The sequence below is a fragment of the Antrostomus carolinensis genome, unplaced genomic scaffold (assembly GCF_000700745.2).
Source record: "Antrostomus carolinensis isolate BGI_N321 unplaced genomic scaffold, ASM70074v2 scaffold11833, whole genome shotgun sequence".
In the NCBI taxonomy this organism is placed as follows: Eukaryota; Metazoa; Chordata; class Aves; order Caprimulgiformes; family Caprimulgidae; genus Antrostomus; species Antrostomus carolinensis.
Window position 1 is genome coordinate 13,794 of NW_010304527.1, and position 15,114 is coordinate 28,907.

Genomic DNA, 15,114 nt, shown 5'->3' on the forward strand with positions numbered 1-15,114 from the left:
AGGGAATTTTATACATATGAGGTTTACACTGTATTCTTCAGTGCGCAGGTAACAAATATCTGATACACAAGCAAGCTTAGGTACCAGAAACATTCTTCTTACAGCATCCAGGAGCTCCAGGTGGGAAGAAAAGCAGGGTAAAAAACCATCAACCTCTACCCTATGTCAGTGAGGCTGCCTGTGGCCAGGTCAGTGCACTGAGAACTAACCTGGTTTCTCTGTACTGTCTTGCAGTGCATAGTGGAGACATATCATAATTTAACTTCAAATTTTTTCCTTGAGAAAAAATACAGACTGAACAAAAATCCCCTTTTATAAATTCCCACTGTATTTTTTTTCCCAGTTTACCCCATCTCAACAGATGAATGAATTAATTTATTGCCGGAGTTCAGATCTCTATCAGGATGTCCAGGTATATAAACTTGATGCTTTTACCACAGTCTCTCTTTTTGTCACCAAGCTAATCTTATTTGCCTTGATTATTAGACACTGGATTCTTTTGTGTCACACTGCATTTTGTTCCAGTTGGTCACATATCCTTCACAGAAATTATGAGGAAAGCATCGTGACTGTGTAACATTTTGCCAGTTTTCCTGTAAAAACTGTTCCCTATCTTGAAAAGCTTACTGTTTAAACTATACTTGATATGCAATTACAATGTAGGCTGTTTTAGAACTAGTGGGGACAAAAAGACAAAGTACTCCCAAAAGAATGATTTTTAAAAAGTCATGGGAAAGGAAGAAAGGAAGAGCCAAAAGTTTCAGAGAGACAAAATTACATAAAATTAACCTAAAGCCACGTGTTTCTTCTTATGTGGCTGGTGAGTGGTATTACTAAAATGTTGTTTTAACTATTTCATTAGTCACCTACACTTCCCATTAATCAGGTGGAGAAACCAGATGTTTTGTTAAGATCAAATTTCCTTTTCTGTTCCTCACATGTTAGCAAAATGCTTTAGTATGCGAGTTATAAAGAGGAAGTATGATTTAAAAAACCTGTTAATAGTTAATCAAAATAATAAAGAAATAATCCTATGGATGCTAAATTTTAGAAGAGAACAGCATATGCAGATCAAAGAGAATGTTTGTCTTCTTTCTTGGAGGACAAATAAGCTGTGTGAGCCTGGACATGCCCCAGGCTATCTTTACTGCTGAATTTCAAAGAATCAGCCTGTTCAAAAGATGTGACATTTCACTGAAAAAAAAAAAAAAGGGTATGAAGATTCCCAAAGATCACAACCTGGGATACATGACAAGCTGCTCCATGGGAACAGGTCTATAGTTTAGGTATTTTCCCTCCAATTATATATACCTTACTGATCTTGTACAGGGGTCTACAAAAAAAAAAAAAAAACAACTAGTGGGACTGGTGAGCTCATGGGCTACCAGTCTGAGTAAACAGACCCCACCTCTCATCCTTACAGACTTATTTTCAACTGTGCTAGAAGCCAACCATCACCTCAAATAAACAGGATCCAAGAAACTTCTGCTTAGTATACATACATTCCTCTCCTGCCATGCTGTTTCACAGTCAAGGAAGAAAGATTTAAACCCGCGGCCCACCATGTTCCCTGGCACACAAGTGCTCAGAGAGGCATATGATAGGAAAGGGGAGGTTTCTGAAGGTCAGATGCCAATATACTTATGTATGGAGGCATCTGAAGATGGTTATTGGACCAGAAATCTCAACTTAACATTGTCCATCAGAATTAGAGGAGGAATGATAGTCAAACCGCCCTGGCTCAGGAACACAAGATGTGCTGGCTGCTCCACAGGGTCCACTCACCAGATCGCAGGCTATGGGGCCTTGTTTATCATGGCGTACACCTCTCTGTTCCTCCCCACTGCAAAGTAATATACCTGGGACATACATGAGCTGTTAACAGCCTTCTTAGCAAATACTGCAAAGTCTAGAAATATAGACATAAAAAAGGGCTGGCACCAGAACCTTAAATTGCAAAGGAGCAAACAGTTCTGTTACATAAGAGAAGAAATGTCTACTAACGCATTTCTGTTGTGTCCACCCTGTGACAAACAGTTTCACAATGTGGCTACAGAATATGCACACCCCAGTTTTTACCCTGAAACCTACAGTACGATCTAACTGTAAGAATGAATATTCATGTAGTGGATACGCAGAAACAGCCATGGTGGTCATGTATGGGCACAATGCCGATTTTTGAAAACTGCTGGTATAGCATTAATTGAGCCAAAACCACATTATTGTTTTAAAAAGTGTAACTGTATAAATCAAAGTAGAATCAAGTTATTAACAGTCTCTCAGGAAGAAAAATCTGCCCTATAATCTTCACTGGTAAATACTTATGAGCTATAGGTACCTGAGAAATTATTTGAAAAGTGGTCACAGGACAGACAGAAAACAGCAACAGAAACTATGAAAGAATACTTTTCTCTATTTCAAACATAGTACAAAATAAGTAGCTGGCTTACAAAACAGTGACAGTGTGAGTCGGTCATTGCCAACTCAAGAATAAAACTGTATTGCTTCAGTCAAAAACACAATGTGACACTTTGAGCTACTACACTGCTTACAGTCAGATAACCTCTTCCTGAATTTTGGAACGGGAAACAAAGCAGTGACAGCTTAACATTCAGCCATTCCTGCAAGCATGCCAGCACATTCGGACTAGGCAGCCAACACATACCGTCATTTATCTGCTATAGAGTTCCTTCCTCACGCAGGATTTGAAAGTAGTATACCTCTGTATAGGTTTGTAGCCCTGTGGAGCAGAAGACGGAGAAGTGCGCAGATGCAGACAACATGTGAAGGCAGCCAGAGGTAAGCATAAGACAACGGTATCATGAAAATAATACAAAAAATGGCTTTAAGTGACAAATAGCTAGAAGGTACAGTACAGTCTGTGCTAGGTAAAATGTTTATCGTGTAGTCATTAAGTTGCAAATATTTCAGTTTAAAAGTGGAATTTATAAAGGAAAGGGAATCTTCTTACATATTTTTTAATTTAAAAAAAAAAAGGAAAGAACTATTTTAAACCAAACAGCAAGCAAAAATAAAGCTTTTCATATCTGCACATTTTAATAAGTTTATGGCAATACTCTGACTGACCACTTGATGGCAGCTTAATATACTAGTTTGTTTCAGAATACTTTATTCCAGAAAGAGAGAAATTCAATTTGATGAACTCTTTAAGACTTATACTTTTCCAAAAAAATACCTAAAATATATGTTAAAACTAATATTTATTTAATGTTCCTATAAGGAACTATAATAAATAGGACAAAGCTGGTAGGTACTGACTGACATTTCACAACTCCAGTTTCACCAGATTTGTGTAACTCTTTGCCCTTAAATATGTTTGCTTTAGTCAGACTTTACAACTACAAAATGCCCTTTTCTGAAATATATGGTCCCAGTACCACACTCTGTGAAGCCCTCAAGATTCTTCTGGGCAAACATTTTAGTAAAACAACTTTAAAAGAAGTTGAATTACTAAGTATAAGATGTCAATTGTACAATCATACTTCAAATCATAGGCCTATTTTAAACTGTTATTTTTAGATGTTTTTAGAGTGATAATCAGAAACTACATTGATTTGGGCAGACATCAAGTGTAGGATACTTAACATTAATATCAGGCTTTTACACTTTATAAACAGGTTCAAATTTCTCACAGCAAAAATTTCTATGTTGCTACAAATATTACATGAGCAGAAGCTATAATGTTCTTCTATCTGTATAATGGAACTGACCAAATCTTAATATGGACTCGAAACACAGTTATTAACAAATAAAAGGTTAGTGATTTGTTAGTTTTGGTTTAGCACAAGATAACATTTGAGCCCTCCACATTGTAGGAGCAAGAGGGTAAACTTTTACTTGTTCTGCCCACACTAAACACTGTAACTTTTAATGTACAAACAACACGAAGCAACTAATGACACTTTCTGGCAATTTATTCTGGGCAAAAGTTTCTTATGTGTTTTCTCGTTTTCATTCTAAACCAACGTTGGGGTGGGTAGGGGGGTGTTTAATTAAATTGAAAAGGCAAATTTTTGCAGTTTTAACTACTACTCACTCTTGGAAAAATCAGGCTTGTGTGACACTTATGAAAACTTACTGGAAGTTGTAATTCCTAAGTTTGGTACGGCAACTGTCGTGGAATACTACTGATTAGTGAAGATAAAGCATTTTTCTGAATAATCTAACAAGTCTGCATGTAGGCATGTCTGAATGTAGGACCAAAACATTAATATCTCCTATGCAATCTAGGAGATATACCTAATTAAAATTAGACATATACTTTATGGAAGATGGTGCTACTCTTCCGAACATCCTTGGCTATTCTTTATAGTTCATTTATAGTCTGCTGGAGTACTTTATAGTGGCCTAGGCAAAAGAACGATACATGCATAAGACAGAATAGTGCTGGATGATATAGGTTCTTACGGATTATATGTGATTTCTGTCATGCATTTTGTGAAATAGAAACATGTAATACATTTACAAGAATTACTTAGTAAGCAGACTGTTTTCTGGTTAAATTACATACACTGCACACTTACTTACAATTAGTAAACAATTAAAACATATAGCTGAACATCTTGAAACGGTTATGAAACAATCATCATTCCCACACCATAATAAAAGGAATTGAGGACCAACAAGGAGTTAAGTTTGTTACAAATGCAGTGGTTATAATCCACATTTTACATTTGATCATAATATTACAAAAATAACAAGTAAACTATTAGACTCAACACCACTTCACAGAAAGTTCTAAAATTATATTTAGGAAGCTAACAAAAAATTACTAGTCAAGTTGAGTTATATTACAGAAATAACATACTGAAATGTGAATTTAGGAACCATAATACAGTTTAAAATTTATGTCTAAGGGATTAGGTTGTCAGTAAAAACATAATTTTACCTTTAGTTAAAAATGTTAATATCTGTCATATGAAGAAAAACAGTGACTTCTATTGATCATACTCTAAATAATTTTTTTTTTTGCTACTATAAAACTCCCCTGTACTACACAGAACCTGAAGAGGGCAGCAAGGCCTACACATTCACCTAAAAGGCAAAATATGATTTACAAGCTTGTTCCCTATGAAAATTTTCTGAAAGTAATTTCCTGCCCTCTAGCTTCTTGTAATTTAATATATTAGATACAAGGTTAAATTATCAAAAGCAACTTTGAACTAGAATACAGCATTGTTCAGCACCACTTCACTAATGCTTTATTTGAAAATTAAAACTATCTTCTGCTGCAACAGTTTCCACCAGTCATTATCAACACTTGGTATTTTAAATAACATTTTAGAAGAGCCAATTGTTGACCTTCCACTAAACTGCCTGAGTCTGAGACAAACTCTCTTTTCCAAGCAAACAATCCAGACATAATTGCTACCCTTGTTAAAATTCTTAATGCTAATCTATCAATCACATAATAAAGAAGAAATGACAGTATGCAGAGGATTTCTCATGTCCAATTTGTTTTTTTGTGCTATAAAGGTACATTATGTTATCTATGAGGTACATTTTGTCATCTATGTATTGCTTTCTAATTAAAAAATCAAGAATTTAAGAAGGATTTTATCTTACAGACTGCTTCGGGATCTCTGTAAAACATATGTCATTAAACATATGTACTGTTGGTTTGCAACCTACTGGTGCTACAGGTGTTAAAGTTAAGTAGTGGAAAGTAGTAAAGCCAACTAAGATAACTATAAAAATCGGAATCCTTACCCTAAACCCTCGATTGAGTCTGTCTTTCATAATGCCGATAAATTCTTTATAACTCAACTGGTCATCTCGGTCGACATCAAAAATCTTGAACACTGTGTTCACCAAATGCGGTGACAGCTTCACACCTGTGGCTACATACACAGCCCGTTTGAATTCATCTGCATAAACAGAATATCAGAAGAAAAAATAAAATACATGAATTTAATCCTAATTTGTGGACAACATATTACGAAATCCATAAGTAAATGTTTAACTTGAGTTTTCACATGTAAACACTCAAAAACTATGAAAATGTGAAAATTAGGATTGAATTTCACAGTTCTAAACCAAGTAGTTCGCAACTGATATAAAATGATACTGCTTAATTGGTATCAATTATTTTACACAAAAGATAACAGTCCATATACTATACTGTGTGTAATAAAATTAGAAAATCATATCATAATTAAACCTATGTTACATACATACTGATGGCATCTACTTAATTGACACAAAACAGAACCTAAGAAATAGAGCACAGAGAAAACAGTACACTCCTCTGGTAAGGCCACATGAGGTAGGACTATACAGGTGTTACTGTGTTGGACTCATAAAGATGCTACTTGAGGAGAACACACAAGCAAGTCTGACTGCTTCAGATATTGCTCACCTTGCACTCCCCAAGCATCTCAACTGTTGTATTAAGGATTTCAGTCAGTACACAACTACCTAGTTATTTCAGCACTCACTTACTGATTTGTTAAAAAAACTGTCTAATCCCTCTTTGGACCTTCTAACACTGTTTCACTCTACAGCCTTCATAGAAGGCCAGATTCCAGATGCCCACTGCGTAAAGAAACGCTTTTGTTTGCTTTAAACTCATCTCTTATTGGTGTCATCATGTGCCTCTTAACTCTTGTATTGTAGGATTTGGTGACCAAAGCATTCATCTTATCCACCACTTACATGACTTTGTAAAGCTCTATCATATCTCCTATGATATGACTGAGCCTTCTTCTCTCAAAGCTGGAATCCTAGCCTTTCTAGCCTTTCACCTGAGACATTAGAACTACAAACTAGGAATTACAAAACATTTTTCTATTTTTGTCAAGAGTTCTGTATCTTTATCAATAGACTTTTACAAAAATATCAATACTTACCTTGACCTATGGAACGACTTGCAAAATTATACATTTGCATTGCAATTGTAAAGTCTTCTAGGTTGTTCAAGAATTGGAAAAATGACCTAAACTCATCAAATGTGATACCCTAAAAAAAAAGGAAGAACAATATACACCATCAGAACTATCAGTAGTGATGATAACTGAATAAATAAACCTCGCAGTTACATATGTCTACTTCATTTAAGAACAGATAACTACATCCACTGAAAAAATAATTCGTATTCAAAATCAATTAAGTAAGGAATTGGAATCTCCTGAGGAATGCAAGATATCTTTCCTCTTTTCTACTGCAACAGATAGCAATTCTCACCCAAAAAGAAGTCAAAGATATTGTTCCATTGCTTAAGGCAATCTTTAAGAATTCCAGGAATATTATGATACGGCAGTCAATATCGAGAATAAGAATCTAGGCTTGTATGAATATTGGAATATGTTTACTACTGAAAACCTGCAAACCCCTATTATATATATATGTGTGTGCTCACATAAATGCATTGAATGAATTCATAAATACAACTTAAGCTTTGTCCCTTAAAGTGAAGTTTTTACATATCCAGATTTAGACACCTAAGTCTCTTCAGCTGATACTTCAAGTATCAATTATTGCAGGGTTTGTCCAGCTTTTCAAAAATCTTTTGCCTTTTCAGCAGACTTCAGAACTCTTCTGGGAAACTTTCTCTGAAAGTGTTGTTGTTAAAAGAGTTTATTTTTTCCTCTCTCCTTATGATATTTGTTCTGCTTTTCTCTCACCTTAGCTACAAATCCAAAGACCTGATAAACTATCTCTAAATCAACTGTTAAAGAGACCTTAAACAGAGACTTTTAATTAAGTCAGGACCATTGCTTATATCTCATTCTCCATGGTGTGTCAGCCATTGTGAACATGGGATGGCATTCTTCATCAAACCTTGATCTCCCGGACCTCCTTTAACTATCATTCCTGGCTACTCTCCTATCTGCTTTTATCCTTTTATGCTTTTTAACTACTTCTTTCTGAAAATAACCCTGAAGAATTAGAGAGACCTGGGAGCCTTTCTGTTCAAACTAAAATCTTGACCTACGTTTCTCCTCAAAGATACACACAGTCACTACGGTATGGTGGAAGACACAAAACATACTGAAGCAGGTTAGTGGCAGAGGAGAAAATGGCAGAGGTTAGGCATAAACCCATATGAGAGAGCAAGTACTGTGGTAAATGTGGAAAGCAACGTAAGACTGTTAAAACAAAAGACTTTAATAGGCCTCCACCCACTTGAGATGTAAACCACCACTTAAGTGATTCTGCCTAAACTCTAGCTCAGATTTACAAACTGTGATTGGAGAGCTTGACCCATCTCCAATATGAATTGCTTTTCTCAACAAGCTTATTTCTTCACTGTTTCATCCTTTGCAACTGGGAGGAAACTCTCAGACATAAGCAGAACCACCTCCTTATTCTCCTTTAAATTTTTATCTTAAAAGCTTAGTTTACTAATACTAACCAATGCTGTCTTCTTGTTTTGTTGTATGTGACATCTAATAGTTTATGTTCAAGTTCTGTTTCTTGCACTCTGTTTAGACTGAAACCTCTCTGGGACTGGAATAATTTTGTCTCATATTTGTGAAATACCTAGACTGGTGAAACTTCAGTGCCCAGCTGGGACTCTCAGGTACTATGGCAAAATAGCAATAATAGAAAATGGCCACCAAAGTCTTGAGTTGACATTTTTAGGCTCACAATGATTTTTTAAAAATCCTTAATTTGCACCAATTTGTCTGTAAGGATTCTGAATGTAGGAGATGTTGTAAGAGGTCAGGCTACTGCAAAAATCCTGTCTCTTTACAACTAGACAGGAGATGATCAGGTTAGATAGAAAGCAGCCTTTACACAGGAAAGACTGAGAACCATTGGTCTACAAACAAGCCTTTTTCTAGCTTCTGTGGTTTTAGTAGTGATGAAAACTGCTGCCGTGATTTGACCCTGACAATGAAGCAGGGAGATAAAGGAGTCACACCTGCAGTCTATGGCTAAACTGTACATACTCCATGTTTTAGCAATGAGAAAAATATCTGGTTTCATTTAAGAGTTCTACAATTTCTGCTGAAATAATCTGCAATGATACATGTCTATTTCCTCTCAAGGAAAGGACAGAAAAGGGGCAGAAGGGCAGGCAAAATGACACTCAGAGACAGTTGGGCACACAGCATTCTACCATCTCTCTCCTCTCCTAGGACCATTTCAACTGATAACCATAATAACATTTTGTATTTGCCATACATTTTGCGTTTTGACATTGGAAGTTATCTACAAGAAGATATCCCAGAATTTTCCTACTAGAAACTATTTTCTATGTAAAAGGAAGCTAACTTTTAAATTTATTTGGATAGATTTTGGATAACTAGATATTTTACCGCAGCAAAGAAAACTGTTATGTTAATACACCAATGCTCTTAAAAATGCAGACTTTCTTTAGGTGCTGATATTTGTAGTAATTCAAGATGCCAGCTTAAATGAATCACTGCTTGGCATCAAGTTAGTAAGAGGAGGAAAACATCCTGTGAGCAGGCAGCATGCCAGATGAACATATTAGTGCAACTACAATACGCCAGATGATCATCATGTTGCTTTAAAGGCTTCTACATAGAGCACCATGAAAGATTATCATTGCCAACTGTAAGAATAGCTGCCTATTATTTTATAGGCTAGACTAATTTTTCTTCTAAATGGAATCCTCTTGTTTCTATTAGTATTGCAGGGTATCACTGTAATAAAATTGAGAGTACAGTTCATAATTTTCAAATTATATTGTTAGTACAAGTGTAAAAAAGTGCAAACATGAACAACACCTCCATGGCAATTAGAGGAAAAGTCCCATTCTCAAAAGCCTGTGGCCAGCACAAGAGACGTCACAGGGATTACTTTTTCCACCGTACTGACAGCACATTTACCAAGCCAGCGATATGCAGCTACGGAAAATGGCAATATCCTGTTTTAGTTAGTGGAGGTGTCGCATATGACATACAGATAGATGGCACTGGTCAAGTGGCAGGATATTTGCAGAATGCAGCATAAGCAAACCTGTAACTGTGTGACACAGCCTTCTACATGGAAGTTTTCCCTAGCTGATGGTCCCACCAGAGGTCAAGAGGAAACTACTGTGGAAGACTTATATAAGCATTATATAAGCTCTTATAAAGAGCATTATACCATTTGTATTGCACTGTCGCTATCAGGACAGTGGCACTGGAAGGCTTAGAGATGAACCTCAAAGATTCAAAGAATACTTCCTTGTGTTTTAAATAAAGTGTCTGTATTTATACTTATTTAATCAACTCCACTTTTGCCATTCAAAGAAGTATTTCTCTATACCTACGACTGTAATTTTTCAGCTACTCAAGTAATACTTATATCACTGTTCTTATACAAGCCCCAAAATAATTATTATTATTAATTTTTTTTCAGATTTAAATATATAGGGAAATCTTGATTTCACCCTAAACAAAAAAAAATCCATGCAAAAAGAGCATTATACCATTTGTATTGCACTGTCTTGGTTCTGAATATTGAAAGTTGTGCAGACCTTTTAGAGTAGTTAGAACAGAGTGCCTCAGCGGCTAGAGCGGGAACTCATAAAGGGCTGGTGAGGAGGAAATCTGATCCCATCTTACCATTTCATCTTACACCTAATCTGGTGCAAAAGAGACAGCCCTGCTTTCCCTTTCCACTCCCCAACTATATTTATCTCTCAGTGGACCGAACTGCTGTTCAGCCACAGGAAGAATCCAGATATCTGAACAGAAAACTGTATTTTTGGAGTGTGTTTCTGTCAGGTCAGCTGACTGATCTTTCTTGCTCTGTAGACTGAAATTACAATGTAATTTCTCAAATCAAAAAATAAACAATGGTCCAAACTGATTTATTACTTTTCTCCACAAGCTCTGCTGTCAATGCTCTTAAAATACATAGCCATTGAACGAGTTAGATTTCCAGGACAGATTAATCGAATTTCCTTCTGCAAACACAAACAGAAGTATATCCAAAACATCCCTTATTTGAAAGGCTAATTTTAATGTCATCCTATTGATTACCATTGATGCACAGTTGCCACTACATTTCTCTCAGATACACTTCTGACAACACATTTGTTGTTAAACAAATGAAGGACTATCTACCTCATGACCTTTACTGCTTTTATTACCTTTTCTATCTTGTCAGTAATAAGAACCACACACCCATCAATAATTATATACAAGTGATCCATTATTAAGACTATAAAACAACTAGATAAAGGGTGTCAATGTTATTGCTGAAGAGGTGCTATTCCAGTGGCAGTGCAAAAGAAGTTTTAATGCTTCATTGCTAGAAAATTGTTCTTTTTCAAGTCTTATGTTTTTTGCTGTTTAAACTGAATTTTAATGTAATATTAAACTTTGTTATCTAAACTTCAAAAATATTACAAGCTAAATCCTATGAAATGTAATTCTATGCTCTTTACTCTTCTACTTTTTATTCAGCAAGTAATCTGAAAAACATGAGACACACAGCTTAAGATCATAATAAAATCCTGTTGCTAATTAATTCAGTGACAGAATCTCATTCAGTCCAATAAGGCTATGTCTTCATCTTGATGACACTGGAACTGGGTTCTGTGGCCCACTGCTGTCCTAGCTAAACAATTACCTTTTCTTCAGGAATTCTGCAGCGCATGTTTTCCAGGTAACTTGATGTATTTTCCACATTTGTATACCTCAAAAGAATATGGGCAAAGTCTTCCTCACTGATGGTGTTCATCCCGTTAGAGTAGGAAAGGAATTCTATCTCTAAAACCTCTGTTTGTAGGTTATCCATAAATCTAAAGCACAAACATAAATATGAAGAAATGGTAACACTTTATATTCATGTCCTTACAAGACTCGCAGAATATAAAGCCAAACACCATTATACAAATTAGTTCCCTTTTTGTAGCACTGATGTTAAATTGGTAAATCCCTTATCTATGTGGACATATTTTCTAATCAATACAATGATCTTAAGTTCAAAGATGAAGTGTTTTAGTAAGGATTAAAATGACTTAATACTTACATTTCTGATTTATTTCTAGTTTGTGTTTGCTTAATTGTCTTCTTCAGTGGGTCACTGATCTTTATTTTTACATGCTAGACTGAGAATTCCAATAAATTTCTAAAAATGAATTTCCAAAATCTACTCCCCATATAGTTACTTACAAATTAAGATTTAACCTTACCTTTCTAACAAGCTAAGTGTGATGAGCTCTTAAAGTGTTTCAATCTAAACTTTTTTTTTATTACTTCACTATTCTTATATTTCTATAAACTCTTCGCAACTTCACAACATATTTAGAATACTCTGGGCACCAAAACTGGATAAAGTATAAAGCCAGCTACCCTTTTGTAAAAAGGAAATAAAACTTCCCCGATTCTGCTTAATGTCCTAGTTATACCATCAGGGATGAAATTAGCTCTCTGGTCACAGTACTGCACTGCGAGCTCACGTTCATCTGTCACCCACAACTGGTAACACTTCCCTGTTACAGATTCCCAGGAGTTCACATCCTGTAAACACTGTTTGCAACACTCCTTCCTAATATATAACTTAACTTCTAGAAGAACTATGAGGAGCTCAAATCAAAAGCATGTCTCAGCAAAAGTCTAAGTGCAAGGTAAACATACAATAGTACTTCTCTCATCAGTCCACAGTTTAATGATTTCTGAGCTGGTAAAGTAGTGTTGAATAAAACTTGATGGATCCCTCTTTCACAAATATTTCTACTACGTTTTTACCTCTTTAGCATTCACAACGTCTTACAGCAACAGATAGACTATTAAACTTGATGCCTTTTGAAAAAGTACCTTCTTTTCTGGCTCTTGTTTTGAACTCACAGAATGATTTCACTTGATGTGAAATACTGAATGCTTTTCATGACGTATCTAATTTGAAGGCAAAATATTTTTCAAACATCTGACTGATTAAGATGCATAAATAAGTGTTAACTATAAAGACAATAAGTGTAAGGACTATTTACGAAGGAAACAATAACCAAACACTGTATCTCTTTCAATCATACAGAAACATACAGTTTTATGGCACTCTCCCTATATTTTAAAATTGTATTTTAACTGCTGCAATAATTAAGCCAATAGCTTCCACTGTGTTTTCATTTCTTCCTGAAGAAGCTTGCTTTAAGGTGCCTACATGATGTCTTCAGAAAAATATTTACATTTAAATATGTGCCTAAGAGCAGAGATGCACACAAAGCTTTTTTTAAAGCACTGAAAAACAGGGGAAAAAATAAAAATAATTCAAAACCAAGAAAAAAAGTTCCTATATACCAATACGGACACGGTTGAGGTGTAACCTCTCCACCCCAAACCAACTGCGCACACATGTGCTACAAAATTTCCAAATGTAGCAGCATCAGTACAAGACTTTTTATTGTGGGTCCACTTATGTTTTATTTTTCTCTTTTTATATATAACACACACAAAGGGGAACATAAACTTTATATACATGTCTGCATAAACTATACATATAGTAACATGATACATGTGAATTAGAACAAGCATGCGAGTATTTTTTACAAGGAATTAGCAAAGTTACTCACCTGTAAAAATCTTCAAAGTTCAGTTCAGCTTTTCCTTTCTTGCCAAAAAAGTGTACAAGCAGTGTAGTATCTGACAGTGAACTTGAAATATCATCAGCACGCTTAAATATTAGAATAAGAAAAAATAAAGGCCATGATTGGATCAATTACAGAAGCATAATATGAGAATGCCTATCATCATAACAGACCTTTCTATTAAAAGACTGTGTTTTATGTTCACAGTCTTAAAAATACTTTGGTACTAAAATCCATTAAATTAATTTAGTCATGCAATTTTCACACAAAATAGCATTAGACTGTTAATTACATTTAGTAGAAAACATTTAAAACAACAAAATAATATAATGGAAGCTGCAATGAAGGAGGAAAATAACGAAAAATAAAACCAGAAACTCTTGAGAAAAAAAATGTTCTAGTCAGTTGAAGTAAACCATAAAAATATATTTAAAACAACAGAATTGTAAGAAATTTTGAAATAATGAAGTAATATTTTGACTTATTCTCTTAAGAATGTCCCTCATCTACTGAGTATGTGGTCTCTGCATCAGACAGGAATCTTTGAACTTGCACTGTACTATTTCATAACCGAAGAGGATATAAATTTGTAATAGAAGCAGAAACTCTAAATGAAGAAACTAGGAAAAAATTTTTAACAGTATGCAGTAGTTCAACATAAAGTACCAAGAAAAAGCATTTCATATATACATTCTCTGAAATATAGTATATTAATTTCAATTTCACACACTGATCTGTAAAAAATGTAAAATGCAATTTCCATTAAGAGTATTTATGTATCAACAAGAAGGAAAAACATGAGGAAGTAACAATACAAATCCTTCCTTTCAACATCTAAGAACTAAAGAAATGCGAGAGACTTTTCTGTACTTTAGTATAATCAGTTTAGGATTCTCAAGATTGTATTTCATGTACTCTAGCTTCCTCTTTTATTCTCATATTCTTCTCCGGGGAGAAATAAGATGACATAGTGTATATATAGGTAGAGAGATATTTCATGTCCTTCAATTAAGGCAGCTCTGCTCTTCAAGTGAGCAAACTAATTCAGAAAAGTAATCACTATTTGTCTTTTAATATTGTTATCCTCCACTACAGGACACAATATACTGAAATGCAGATACCCTGATTTCTTATGTCTTTTAAGCAATTAAATCCCTAAGCATATTCAAACAATTTCCCTCAAGTACACTGAAAAGATATCAAATGTTAAATTATGGCCTTTCATCTTGCAAAAACATTTCAAAACCTTAGACTTAGGTTGCATTCACTCAGAGCTAAAGAACCATTAAAAAATACAATCTGTGTGTGTTTTCACAATTCCCATTTGGTCAGCCTCACTAACTGAAAAAAAAACCTGAACATAAACCTCACCCCAGAAACTCAACCCAGTATGTTTCTCTGCAGAATTGAAGGCAACTGAAACTATTCCCATGCTCCTTCTGCACTGGTAGCATTAAATAAATTCTCTCTCTTAAGGGGTGAGAATAAAAACAAAAGCCTTAATAATTTAAAACTATTATTTACTGTTCATAATAAAATGAACTGTGTTGTAGATCAGTGAAAATGAAATCACCACACCTGTTTCCATATATACAAATACGAGC

The 15,114-nt window shown here is 34.9% G+C and overlaps 1 protein-coding gene across 1 annotated transcript in view; it reads right to left on the reverse strand.

Annotated features, from left to right (window-relative positions):
• MICU3 (mitochondrial calcium uptake 3) overlaps positions 1-15,114 on the reverse strand; it is a 41,865-nt gene that overhangs the window by 3,260 nt on the left and 23,491 nt on the right. The window contains exons 9-12 of the mRNA XM_029084150.1: positions 13,496-13,596; positions 11,554-11,725; positions 6,870-6,978; positions 5,731-5,888 (exon numbers count right to left, since the gene is read on the reverse strand). Coding sequence (XP_028939983.1) covers positions 5,731-5,888; positions 6,870-6,978; positions 11,554-11,725; positions 13,496-13,596 — 540 coding nt within the window. The remainder of the gene's footprint in view (positions 1-5,730; positions 5,889-6,869; positions 6,979-11,553; positions 11,726-13,495; positions 13,597-15,114) is intronic.